Here is a 13,978-nt window from a genome sequence, read left to right on the forward strand (position 1 = left end):
AGGTGTATCGCTAAAGAGTATTCCGGGTCAGCGAATCAGAGCTCTGGGATAACCCAGCAGGGGGGACTCTGGGTAGATATTTGATGGGGGCACGTGGCATGCTCGGTGGCGCCCCAGCGGGCCTCACAACGGGCACTGTTAGTTTACCATGCTGGGACACAGTATCGCACACAGAAATAACAAATGACAAGTGAATGAGGCTGACGCTGTGAGGCGGGTTAAAGCAGGACCTCTGAAAGAGCAGCCAGCTCACAGAGGACGCATCCCAAATGGCACCGTATTTCTTATATATTGCACTACTTATTACCAGATCCCTACGGGCCACTGAGTGTCACATTATTACAGAAATTGACTGCTGTGGTACCAAAGGCTCTCCCCCCCGGTTGACTTCATTAGTGCACCCGGTACCACAAAACGTTTTGCGACGGAAAACAGAAATAAGCTATTCTTATTGGACAAGTTCATGTAGTCACTCCATGCATCAGTCAGTTTTCTTCTATTTGGTGGCCAATGAATACAACCCACATCATCTTTACATTTGCTCAAACATATTGGTATGAGAGTACATATGTACAGAGAGAGGGTGGAAAAGACAAGAAGAAAAGGAATAAATGAATAACCAACCAATGCCGATGAAGACAGCTTTGTAACCTTCATCTCTCAGAGAGAGCAGAGTCATCCCGTCCTGGCCCAGGGCTTTCTCACACACCACCTGAAACAATATACAACACAACTCATTAGTTATAATGGGAGCACCAGCTCTAAGAACATTTCAACGGATAATCTATTGTATAATTATAATAAATGTTGTACGTAAAATGCTTGATGATCAAAAACCCTAAGTTCTAACACTTGGCTTAACACTCCGGTTGGATGAGCATCTCTGTTAATGAGTTGTACCAACAATCAAAATGACCTAACTTGGGACGCTATTCACTCTTTATGTGATTATAAGTCTTCTTCAAATTCTTCACTTCTACTATTTATCTTTTCACAGAACAGAACAGAGCAGGACGAATCACATAGACATGTAAATGCCTCACCTCTAACTACTCCCCTCACTCCACTCCCTCCAATCTTTTCAGCAACCAAATCTGTTTCCTGGTTTAAAATGAATCATGAGCAGGTGCTGTCTGGTCTGGTCTGGTCTGGTCTGCAGTGGCTGGCTAGCTCGCCGTGGTAAGGACTATCGATTGCCCTTTCTCACCACTGTGGCATTCAAGCAACAGACAGACAGACAAGCTAGAGCATCGCCCCAAGTTGCAGCCGGTGCCGGAGACACACGGTCTCAGCAGCCTGGAGCCTGCCCGGCCTGATGCAGCTTTTAATTGTTCTTTATTAATGTGCCTGACATTTGGGCTGCTGATCTTCTCCCAGACCTGTCGCCTGTGCTAGTCTCTGATGTAAACGAGGAAGGGGACAGGGGAATGGAGGGAGAGAGAGAGAGGGAGAGAGGGGACAGGGGGAGATGGAGAGAGAGTGGGAGGGGAGGTGGGGGACTCATTACCTTGATGCCCAAATCCATCATCAGCTCCACCTCGAAGTGCACTACCTCATATGGCAGCCTGAACTGAGGGATCTCCGCAGAGCTGTGAGAGAGAGAGAGAGAGAGAGAGAGAGAGAGGAAGAATGAACGTGACTGGGAGATGGAGAAGGGGAAGGAGGAGCAGGACTAAAAGGAGGAGGATGAGGCGGATGAGGAGGAGGATGAAGAAGAGGGATGACAGAGAAAGGACTCTCAGAGGAATATGAAAAGTTAGGCGTGAGGAAGAAAAAATAGATAGACACAGGGAAGAGGATTCTCTATACTGTTGCAACACCAACTCCTTTTTCTTATTTTCATTTGATGATTTGGGTTTGTATTCACTTTTTCTACTTTCTCTGGATCAGAATTATCCTGCTTCTATGTCCAACCTCTCCCTGAACCAACCTCAAATTATTAATTTTATTCCCTGTTGGCCCTCGAAGTACGTGAAACCCACTGTGGACATTTGCAGGACTCCTAGGAGAAGTCAAAAAACGTCTGCTAAATGACTAAAATGTAAAATGTACTAAAGGCCTGGGTAGGTAATTGGTAACCCAATCCAAACTCAGGCATTTGAAAGATGAATATTCACAATTACCAAAACTCTCATTAGCAGCTGTGACCTTATACAATGTTCTTTATATTGATCCAGCAGACCCATGATCAACAATGCCCTTTAGTGGTAAATGCCCCACACAAAAGGACATGAATTTAGATGAATTACAGATGCATATCCGCAAGCGTTGACAAGGAGCCACAGATCTGGCTTTAAGTTACACCACTGACTAATTGCTGCCCAGGAAGCGAATTAATACAAAAGTAGGATCTTAATTTGATCACTCTTTTGTTGCTGAGAATTTGAATTGAAGATGAGCATTGTCATTTACATAAATTCACTGAAAACCCTCACTAACACACGGTATATTGTGACAATATATACTGAGTATACCAAACATTAAGAACACGTTCCTAATATTGAGTTCCTAATTTGCCCTTATGAAGGCCCAGGTTGGGGTCAAAGTCCTAGTCCTATTAAACAAACACTTTGGGAGCATTATTGGATTACATTTTTGTTATTTTGTTATGTTACTAGCCATTGAAAAAAAAAAAAAAATGTTGAAGTTTTACCTCAGTCCGCCGATCCACTTCTGTTTTTCGAATATGGTGATGTCATCGTAGCCAAGGCGAGCCAGGAAGGAAGCACAGCTGATGCTGGCCGGGCCACAGCCAATCAGAGCGATCTTGGAGTGGAAGCTGTTAGGCATCTGGTCTGGAGGAGGGAGAGCTGGGTTCCTCACTTGAGGAATGCCCATCTTACTAAAGATCTGAGGTGATAACAGACACATGAGGGAGTTTGGTTTACGTACTTGCTTGATTGCTTGCTTACTTAGACCATTCAATTCCTTGTGGAATATACAGGGCATTCAGAAAGTATTCAGACCCCTTGACTTTTTCCACATTTTGTGACGTTACAACCTTACTCTAAAATTGATTAAATTTACTATTTTCCTCGTCAATCTACACAGAATACCCCATAATGACAAAGCGAAAACAGGTATCTTGAAATTTTAGCAAATTTAGAACGAACAAAAAACGTATTTACATAAGTATTCAGACCCTTTGCTATGAAACAGTTACTTGAGCTCAGGTGCATCCTGTTTCCATTGATCATCCTTGAGATGTTTCTACAACTTGATTGGAGTCCACCTGTGGTAAATTAAATTGATTGGACATGATTTTAAAAGGCACACACCTCTCTATATAAGGTCCCAGAGTTGACAGTGCATGTCAGATCAAAAACCAAACCATGAGGTTGAAGGAATTGTCCGTAGAGCTCCGAGACAGGACTGTGTCGAGGCACAGATCTGGGGAAGGGTACCAAAACTGCTGCATTGAAGGTCCCCAAGAACACTGTGGTCTCCATCATTTTTAAATGGAAGAAGTTTGGAACCACCAAGACTCTTCCTGGAGCTGGCCTCCAAACCAAACTGAGCAATCAGGGGAGAAGGGCCTTTGTCAGAGAGGTGACCAAGAATCCATGGTCACTCTGACAGAGCTCCAGAGTTCCTCTGTGGATATGGGAAAACCTTCTAGAAGGACAACCATCAATGCAGCACTCCACCAATCAGGCCTTTATGGTAGAGTGGCCAGACGGAAGCCACTCCTCAATAAAAGGCACATGACAACCCGCTTGGAGTTTTCCAAAAGTCACCTAAAGGACTCTCAGACCATGAGAAACAAGATTCAGTGGTTTGATAACTCTGTACCGGTACCCCCTGTATGTAGCCTCGTTATTGTTATGTAATTTTCTTGTGTTACTTTTAGATTTTCTTTTTTTCACTTTAGTTTACTTAGTAAATATTTTCTTAACTCTATTTCTTGAACTGCATTGTTGGTTAAGGGCTTGTAAGTAAACATTTCACCATAAAGTCTACACCTGTTGTATTCTTGGCATGTGACAAATAAAATTGGATTTGATTATGATTTGATGAAACCAAGATTGAATTGTTTGGCCTGAATGCCAAGCGTCACGTCTGGAAGAAGCCTGGTACCATCCGTATGGTGAAGCATGGTGGTGGCAGCATCATGCTGTGGGGATGTTTTTTAGTGGCATGGACTAGGAGACTAGTCAGCATCAAGGGAAAGATAAATGGACCAAAGTACAGAGCGATCCTTGATGAAAACCTGCTCCAGAGCACTCAGGACCTCAGACTGGGGCGAAGGTGGCTTTGGGACAAGTCTCTGAATGTCCTTGAGTGGCCCAGCCAGAGCACGGACTTGAACCCGATCTAACATCTCTAGAGAGACGTGAATGAAAGTAGCTGTGCAGCAATGTTCCCCATCCAACTTGACAGAGCTTGAGTGGATCTGCCAAGAAGTACGGGACAAACTCCCCAAATTCAGGTGTGCCAAGCTTGTAACGTCATACCCAAAAAGACTTGAGGCTGTAATCTCTGCAAAATATTCTTCACCAAAGTACTGAGTAAAGGGTCTGAATACTTCTGTAAATGTATATTTAAAATAAAAAAAAATGGCTTTTGCTTTGTCATTATGGGGTATCGTGTGTAGATTGAAAAAAACACAATTTAATTAATTTTAGAATAAGACTGGAACGTAACAAAATGTGGAAAAAGCCAAGGGGTCTAAATACTTTCCGAATGTACTGTAGGTCATCATTAATGAACCACAACCAGTTCCAAATCCTTTCGTCCTGTGTCATTTGTTCTACTCATTCATGCTTGGTTTATCCCCATCCAGTACTAGCAATGTCTGCCAATGCCTGTCTAGACTGACTGACTGTATGGCAGGCGTGTTCCTTTATCCTGGCCATGCTAAAATCAGGCAAAGTGTTCGATTGCACATACAAAACGGTTCAAAACTCCAATCAAATTAGAACATGGTCTGCCCAACTAAAAGCCATCTCTGGGACTACACCACACTGGCTGTTAAATAACTAGCCCTAGAGTCATCTACTAAAATAATATGGAGAGAAAACAACATTAATCAGATAGCTTCTGTAGCGCACCATGTTCACTGATGATTTTCAAGACAAATATAGACTACTGCAACACAAACAGTTGAAAGAGAATGTTGTAGCAGCAACATATCCATAATTAGGGGTGAAATGAGAGTGAGGATACTTTGTCTCCTTAATAAGATGATCTAGATCAATACATGAAGCCTCGAATTGTTACTGCAATATTATGCCTGAGCTATAGGTGATATTCATTTAGTTATTCATGTGTTTCATGAACTGTGAAGCCCAAATTGCTGCATGACAATGCATTTTTAATAGTGCTTAAGAGCAGTTCCGAGGCCTTGTTATTCAAAACACCCATCTCTGTTTTTCTAATTCTTCTCACACTCTAATTGAACACTAATTGAACACCAAACTACTTGTGACAAACTGCTGCGACGCTAGCTTTGCTTCACATCTTATATGTGTGGGTAGCACTGGGTACAATAAGCACACAGCACACGCATACAGAAGCATCAATCAAAAGCATCATCCAGCATCAATGGATGAAACATGACTCCCCTGCCCAGTGCTTATCATCATAACAAACTGGACACATCAATACTGCTTTCACAAGACAACTCCCCTCTGGTCTGTCTGAACTACTGAGAGTTAACAGTAACACTGTCATTCAGGCCATATTATACACCTCAGTGCCAGACTCTTGGTAGACACTAATACGCTTATATCCACTATAAGATTAGGAGAAGAATAAAGCCTAAATGAAAGGTGGCTTTGACTTTATCAGTAATGTTGAGAGGACTAGAGCTAGGAGCATGGAGCGCAGGCTGAATGGAGCTGATAGAAGCTGAGCAGCGATCGCCCAGATAGCCCCCTTCTCTTTCTCTTCTTCCTGAGCTTATCTAATTATCTGCTAGATAACCGCCCTGACCTTTCACATTTAAGGAGAGAGGAGAGCTGCCACATGATAGAGATGTATAGTAGTCACAGCAGATGTGGCAGGCAGCGAGAGAGAGAGAGAGAAGAGAAGGGAGAGGACGGAAGGCTTTTGTAATTGTGCCTTTTATCCTTCAGGAAGTAATGAAACTTTACCGTGAGCTTCTCTTGCTTTCTGAGATGTGTTACTAGATTAGTCTTGATAGGAAGAAGGCAGGAGGCGGAAGGTGTACGAGATGGCTAGAAATGAACTGTTTTGTTGTACTGTTGTACTCCGTTCCTGTAGCTAAAGAACAGGATCTAAACGCATGGCATATACAGTACCTGAGAGGATTATAAACGCACTGATTAAAGAATCCAACCCCTGGCAATGCCGCGTGCCAACCTTCCTCTCGTTATGTGTGTTTGTCTCATTGTTCTACAGCAATAGAGGGAAATGAACAGACTAACATGCAAAGATAATCATCCACGTCACAACAGATTCTGCTGAAGGTGTATACAGGCACATGTTTTGTCATCTTGACTTCCTCTCATACAAAGTGATCTCGTTATGCCGTTCTTCATTCAGTAGCTCTGTGTTGTCTATGAATGTACTCTACCTTGAACTACGGAATAGTACAATTTAATTGGGCTGAGCACATCTACAGTACAGTTGGTTACAGTTACATAATGGTGACGTAGGTAAAGTGACATGCTCACAATTATTTTCCTTTCATATACCTGCAGAACCATTCCTTCCATAAGATTCCTTCCATCTACAGTACGTAGAATAAGTAAGAACATTTACATCCATTCCTCAGAATGTACTCGTCTTGTTGAACTCTCTCCAGAATGAAAGAGTTCGTTACTGTAGAGGAAATGCATCCTTAGCAGCAGGCAGCCCTACAAGACGATGTGTGGGTCAAAGGCAGCAATTCAAGCCCACACACTATCTCTGACATTTCACTTTAATTAGCTGTTACCATGGAACTAAATAAAGCTCACCACGACAATGACGGGAACAGATATGCTGATTATCTCGGAGCTACACCATGAACACACACACACATAATCACACACACACACACGCAGGCCCACACGCACACACACACCCCACACACCCACGCACGCACACACACACACACTTGATGTTCTAATCATTATTCAACATGAGGAAGAATTAGGGGAAAAAGATAGGAGTACACATGATGAAACAAATGTAGCGTATAGCAGTTCAAAACATGTAGCATTACACAGACTCCTGTCATCAGTGATAACAGTCATGGCACATGAAGAACATCAACACATCTCTCATATCTATTTACCACTAAAATCGATATGTACAGTATTCCTTTAAAGGACTTCTTGGCACTGTGTATTTCTTCCATTTCCCTTCTTTGTTAGTCCTTTTTCTTTAGAACATACAGTAAAATGAATTTCAGTTGGCATTGACTCCTGCAGCCTATATGTTTTAGACATGAAAGAAAGACTCTCCCATTCCTTATGTCTGCTTTACACTGGGTCATAACTAAGTCATTTGTGTTGACTTTGACATCTTGCATAATTCTCTGTTCTGTTGTCTTTTCCCTGGTTTTTACTTCTATTTCCTCCCCCCATCTCTTTCCACCAGCCGGTTTCTAATGGTGAATCTGATGTTTATCGTACCAGAAGGTTAGGCTTGGATGATAAACAAGGGGAGAATTTTGACTTTATTGGCAGAGGGCTGTACCGACGCCATAACAACGGGTTGAGAGGTACCATTAATACTGAGCTTGATGCTGCAGCCCACCACTCCCTCACCCGTTATGGGGACTTAGTAGAGACAGAATCATGTAATGTACAATGAAGGGAAAAACAGCACTGAGCAGCACAGTAGAGTACAATGCTGTACAGACTAGAGTACAGAGTAAAGAGCAGTGTAGTACAGTAGAGTACAGAGTAAAGAGCAGTGTAGTACAGTAGAGTGCAGAGGAAAGAGCAGGGTAGTACAGTACAGTGCAGAGGAAAGAGCAGTGTAGTACAGTAGAGTGCAGAGTAAAGAGCAGTGTAGTAAAGTAGAGTGCAAAGTAAAGAGCAGTGTAGTACAGTAGAGTGCAGAGTAAAGAACAGTGTAGTACAGCAGAGTACAGAGTAAAGAGCAGGGTAGTACAGTAGAGTGCAGAGTAAAGAGCAGTTTAATACAGTAGAGTATGGAGTAAAGAGCAGTGTAGTAAAGTAGAGTGCAAAGTAAAGAGCAGTGTAGTACAGTAGAGTGCAGAGTAAAGAGCAGTGTAGTACAGTAGAGTGCAGAGGAAAGAGCAGTGTAGTAGAGTAGAGTGCAGAGTAAAGAGCAGCGTAGTACAGTAGAGTGCAGAGGAAAGAGCAGTGTAGTACAGTAGAGTGCAGAGTAAAGAGCAGTGTAGTACAGTAGAGTGCAGAGGAAAGAGCAGTGTAGTACAGCACAGTACGGCGTAAAGAGCAGTGTAGTACAGTAGAGTGCAGAGTAAAGATCAGTGTAGTACAGTACAGAGTAAAGAGCAGTGTCGTACAGTACAGAGTAAAGAGCAGTGTAGTACAGTACAGAGTAAAGAGCAGTGTAGTACAGTAGAGTGCAGAGTAAAGATTAGTGTAGTACAGTACAGAGTAAAGAGCAGTGTCGTACAGTACAGAGTAAAGAGCAGTGTCGTACAGTACAGAGTAAAGAGCAGTGTAGTACAGTACAGAGTAAAGAGCAGTATAGTACAGTAGAGTACGGAGTAAAGAGCAGTGTAGTACAGTAGAGTACAGAGTAAAGAGCAGTGTAGTACAGTAGAGTACAGAGTAAAGAGCAGTGTAGTAGAGTACAGAGTAAAGAGCAGTGTAGTACAGTAGAGTGCAAAGTAAAGAGCAGTGTAGTACAGTAGAGTACGGAGTAAAGAGCAGTGTAGTACAGTAGAGTGCAGAGTAAAGATCAGTGTAGTACAGTACAGAGTAAAGAGCAGTGTCGTACAGTACAGAGTAAAGAGCAGTGTAGTACAGTACAGAGTAAAGCGCAGTGTAGTACAGTAGAGTACGGAGGAAAGAGCAGTGTAGTACAGTAGAGTACAGAGTAAAGTGCAGTGTAGTACAGTAGAGTATGGAGTAAAGAGCAGTGTAGTACAGTAGAGTGCAGAGTAAAGACCAGTGTAGTACAGTAGAGTGCAGAGTAGTACAGTACAGAGTAAAGAGCAGTGTAGTACAGTAGAGTACGGAGTAAAGAGCAGTGTAGTACAGTAGAGTACAGAGTAAAGTGCAGTGTAGTACAGTAGAGTATGGAGTAAAGAGCAGTGTAGTACAGTAGAGTGCAGAGTAAAGACCAGTGTAGTACAGTAGAGTGCAGAGTAAAGAGCAGTGTAGTACAGTACAGAGTAAAGAACAGTGTAGTACAGTAGAGTACGGAGTAAAGAGCAGTGTGGTAAAGTAGAGTGCAGACTAAAGAGCAGGGTAGTAAAGTAGAGTGCAGAGTAAAGAGCAGTGTAGTACAGTACAGTACAGAGTAAAGAGCAGTGTAGTACAGTACAGAGTAAAGAGCAGGGTAGTACAGGAGAGTAAAGAGCAGGGTAGTACAGTAGAGTACAGCGTAAACAGCAGGGTAGTACAGTAGAGTACAGAGTAAATAACAGTGTAGTACAGTACAGAGTAAAGAGCAGTGTAGTACAGTACAGAGTAAAGAGCAGTGTAGTACAGTAGAGTACAAAGTAAAGAGCAGTGTAGTAAAGTAGAGTGCAAAGTAAAGAGCAGTGTAGTACAGTAGAGTGCAGAGTAAAGAACAGTGTAGTACAGCAGAGTACAGAGTAAATAGCAGGGTAGTACAGTAGAGTGCAGAGTAAAGAGCAGTTTAATACAGTAGAGTATGGAGTAAAGAGCAGTGTAGTAAAGTAGAGTGCAAAGTAAAGAGCAGTGTAGTACAGTAGAGTGCAGAGTAAAGAGCAGTGTAGTACAGTAGAGTGCAGAGTAAAGAGCAGTGTAGTACAGTAGAGTGCAGAGTAAAGAGCAGTGTAGTACAGTAGAGTACGGAGTAAAGAGCAGGGTAGTACAGTAGAGTACGGAGTAAAGAGCAGTGTAGTACAGTAGAGTACAGAGTAAAGAGCAGTGTAGTACAGTAGAGTACGGAGTAAAGAGCAGTGTAGAACAGTAGAGTGAAGAGTAAAGAGCAGTGTAGTACAGTAGAGTGCAGAGTAAAGAGCAGTGTAGTACAGTACAGAGTAAAGAGCAGTGTAGTACAGTACAGAGTAAAGAGCAGGGTAGTACAGTAGAGTGCAGAGTAATGAGCAGGGTAGTAAAGTAGAGTGCTGAGTAAAGAGCAGTGTAGTACAGTACAGAGTAAAGAGCAGTGTAGTACAGTAGAGTGCAGAGTAAAGATTAGTGTAGTACAGTACAGAGTAAAGAGCAGTGTCGTACAGTACAGAGTAAAGAGCAGTGTCGTACAGTACAGAGTAAAGAGCAGTGTAGTACAGTACAGAGTAAAGAGCAGTATAGTACAGTAGAGTACGGAGTAAAGAGCAGTGTAGTACAGTAGAGTACAGAGTAAAGAGCAGTGTAGTACAGTAGAGTACAGAGTAAAGAGCAGTGTAGTACAGTAGAGTACAGAGTAAAGAGCAGTGTAGTAGAGTACAGAGTAAAGAGCAGTGTAGTACAGTAGAGTGCAAAGTAAAGAGCAGTGTAGTACAGTAGAGTACGGAGTAAAGAGCAGTGTAGTACAGTAGAGTGCAGAGTAAAGATCAGTGTAGTACAGTACAGAGTAAAGAGCAGTGTCGTACAGTACAGAGTAAAGAGCAGTGTAGTACAGTACAGAGTAAAGCGCAGTGTAGTACAGTAGAGTACGGAGGAAAGAGCAGTGTAGTACAGTAGAGTACAGAGTAAAGTGCAGTGTAGTACAGTAGAGTATGGAGTAAAGAGCAGTGTAGTACAGTAGAGTGCAGAGTAAAGACCAGTGTAGTACAGTAGAGTGCAGAGTAAAGAGCAGTGTAGTACAGTACAGAGTAAAGAACAGTGTAGTACAGTAGAGTACGGAGTAAAGAGCAGTGTGGTAAAGTAGAGTGCAGACTAAAGAGCAGGGTAGTAAAGTAGAGTGCAGAGTAAAGAGCAGTGTAGTACAGTACAGTACAGAGTAAAGAGCAGTGTAGTACAGTACAGAGTAAAGAGCAGGGTAGTACAGGAGAGTGCAGAGTAAAGAGCAGTGTAGTAGAGTAGAGTGCAGAGTAAAGAGCAGTGTAGTACAGTAGAGTGCAGAGGAAAGAGCAGTGTAGTACAGTAGAGTGCAGAGTAAAGAGCAGTGTAGTACAGTAGAGTGCAGAGGAAAGAGCAGTGTAGTACAGCACAGTACGGCGTAAAGAGCAGTGTAGTACAGTAGAGTGCAGAGTAAAGATCAGTGTAGTACAGTACAGAGTAAAGAGCAGTGTCGTACAGTACAGAGTAAAGAGCAGTGTAGTACAGTACAGAGTAAAGAGCAGTGTAGTACAGTAGAGTGCAGAGTAAAGATTAGTGTAGTACAGTACAGAGTAAAGAGCAGTGTCGTACAGTACAGAGTAAAGAGCAGTGTCGTACAGTACAGAGTAAAGAGCAGTGTAGTACAGTACAGAGTAAAGAGCAGTATAGTACAGTAGAGTACGGAGTAAAGAGCAGTGTAGTACAGTAGAGTACAGAGTAAAGAGCAGTGTAGTACAGTAGAGTACAGAGTAAAGAGCAGTGTAGTAGAGTACAGAGTAAAGAGCAGTGTAGTAGAGTAGACTGCAAAGTAAAGAGCAGTGTAGTACAGTAGAGTACGGAGTAAAGAGCAGTGTAGTACAGTAGAGTGCAGAGTAAAGATCAGTGTAGTACAGTACAGAGTAAAGAGCAGTGTCGTACAGTACAGAGTAAAGAGCAGTGTAGTACAGTACAGAGTAAAGCGCAGTGTAGTACAGTAGAGTATGGAGGAAAGAGCAGTGTAGTACAGTAGAGTACAGAGTAAAGTGCAGTGTAGTACAGTAGAGTATGGAGTAAAGAGCAGTGTAGTACAGTAGAGTGCAGAGTAAAGACCAGTGTAGTACAGTAGAGTGCAGAGTAGTACAGTACAGAGTAAAGAGCAGTGTAGTACAGTAGAGTACGGAGTAAAGAGCAGTGTAGTACAGTAGAGTACAGAGTAAAGTGCAGTGTAGTACAGTAGAGTATGGAGTAAAGAGCAGTGTAGTACAGTAGAGTGCAGAGTAAAGACCAGTGTAGTACAGTAGAGTGCAGAGTAAAGAGCAGTGTAGTACAGTACAGAGTAAAGAACAGTGTAGTACAGTAGAGTACGGAGTAAAGAGCAGTGTGGTAAAGTAGAGTGCAGACTAAAGAGCAGGGTAGTAAAGTAGAGTGCAGAGTAAAGAGCAGTGTAGTACAGTACAGTACAGAGTAAAGAGCAGTGTAGTACAGTACAGAGTAAAGAGCAGGGTAGTACAGGAGAGTAAAGAGCAGGGTAGTACAGTAGAGTACAGCGTAAACAGCAGGGTAGTACAGTAGAGTACAGAGTAAATAACAGTGTAGTACAGTACAGAGTAAAGAGCAGTGTAGTACAGTACAGAGTAAAGAGCAGTGTAGTACAGTAGAGTACAAAGTAAAGAGCAGTGTAGTAAAGTAGAGTGCAAAGTAAAGAGCAGTGTAGTACAGTAGAGTGCAGAGTAAAGAACAGTGTAGTACAGCAGAGTACAGAGTAAATAGCAGGGTAGTACAGTAGAGTGCAAAGTAAAGAGCAGTTTAATACAGTAGAGTATGGAGTAAAGAGCAGTGTAGTAAAGTAGAGTGCAAAGTAAAGAGCAGTGTAGTACAGTAGAGTGCAGAGTAAAGAGCAGTGTAGTACAGTAGAGTGCAGAGTAAAGAGCAGTGTAGTACAGTAGAGTGCAGAGTAAAGAGCAGTGTAGTACAGTAGAGTACGGAGTAAAGAGCAATGTAGTACAGTAGAGTACAGAGTAAAGAGCAGTGTAGTACAGTAGAGTACGGAGTAAAGAGCAGTGTAGAACAGTAGAGTGAAGAGTAAAGAGCAGTGTAGTACAGTAGAGTGCAGAGTAAAGAGCAGTGTAGTACAGTACAGAGTAAAGAGCAGTGTAGTACAGTACAGAGTAAAGAGCAGGGTAGTACAGTAGAGTGCAGAGTAATGAGCAGGGTAGTAAAGTAGAGTGCTGAGTAAAGAGCAGTGTAGTACAGTACAGCACAGAGTAAAGAGCAGTGTAGGACAGTACAGAGTAAAGAGCAGGGGAGTACAGTAGAGAGTAAACAGCAGGGTAGTACAGTAGAGTACAAAGTAAATAGCAGGGTAGTACAGTAGAGTATAGAGTAAAGAGCAAGGTAGTACAGTAGAGTGCAGAGTAAAGAGCAAGGTAGTACAGTAGAGTGCAGAGTAAAGAGCAGTGCAGTACAGTACAGAGTAAAGAGCAGGGTAGTACAGTAGAGTGTAGAGTAAAGAGCAGTGTAGTACAGTTGAGTACAGCGTAAAGAGCAGTGTAGTACAGTAGAGTACAGCGTAAAGAGCAAGGTAGTACAGTAGAGTACAGAGTAAAGAGCAGTGTAGTACAGTACAGAGTAAAGAGCAGGGTAGTACAGTAGAGTGCAGAGTAAAGAGCAGGGTAGTACAGTAGAGTATAGAGTAAAGAGCAAGGTAGTACAGTAGAGTGCAGAGTAAAGAGCAAGGTAGTACAGTAGAGTGCAGAGTAAAGAGCAGTGCAGTACAGTACAGAGTAAAGAGCAGGGTAGTACAGTAGAGTGCAGAGTAAAGAGCAGTGTAGTACAGTTGAGTACAGCGTAAAGAGCAGTGTAGTACAGTAGAGTACAGCGTAAAGAGCAAGGTAGTACAGTAGAGTACAGAGTAAAGAGCAGTGTAGTACAGTACAGAGTAAAGAGCAGGGTAGTACAGTAGAGTGCAGAGTAAAGAGCAGGGTAGTACAGTACAATACAGAGTAAAGAGCAGTGTAGTACAGTAGAGTACAGAGTAAAGAGCAAGGTAGTAGAGTAGAGTGCAGAGTAAAGAGCAGTGCAGTACAGTACAGAGTGAAGACCAGGGTAGTACAGTAGAGTGCAGAGTAAAGAGCAGTGTAGTACAGTTGAGTTCA

At 42.6% G+C, this 13,978-nt stretch overlaps 1 protein-coding gene across 4 annotated transcripts in view; it reads right to left on the reverse strand.

The window, feature by feature from the left end:
* Positions 1 to 13,978, reverse strand: part of LOC106578501 (dihydropyrimidine dehydrogenase [NADP(+)]) — a 211,170-nt gene that overhangs the window by 137,190 nt on the left and 60,002 nt on the right. For all 4 annotated transcript variants that reach the window (XR_014381606.1, XM_045702118.2, XM_082965642.1 and 1 more), the window contains 3 exons: positions 2,654 to 2,850; positions 1,508 to 1,589; positions 625 to 712 (listed from right to left, as the gene is read on the reverse strand). Coding sequence is in view for 3 of the 4 variants with exons in the window: in XM_045702118.2 (XP_045558074.1) it covers positions 625 to 712; positions 1,508 to 1,589; positions 2,654 to 2,850 (367 nt within the window). In the remaining variant the exon portion in view is untranslated. The remainder of the gene's footprint in view (positions 1 to 624; positions 713 to 1,507; positions 1,590 to 2,653; positions 2,851 to 13,978) is intronic.

Source organism: Salmo salar, chromosome 19 (genome assembly GCF_965601325.2).
Source record: "Salmo salar chromosome 19, fSalSal1, whole genome shotgun sequence".
NCBI lineage: Eukaryota > Metazoa > Chordata > Actinopteri > Salmoniformes > Salmonidae > Salmo > Salmo salar.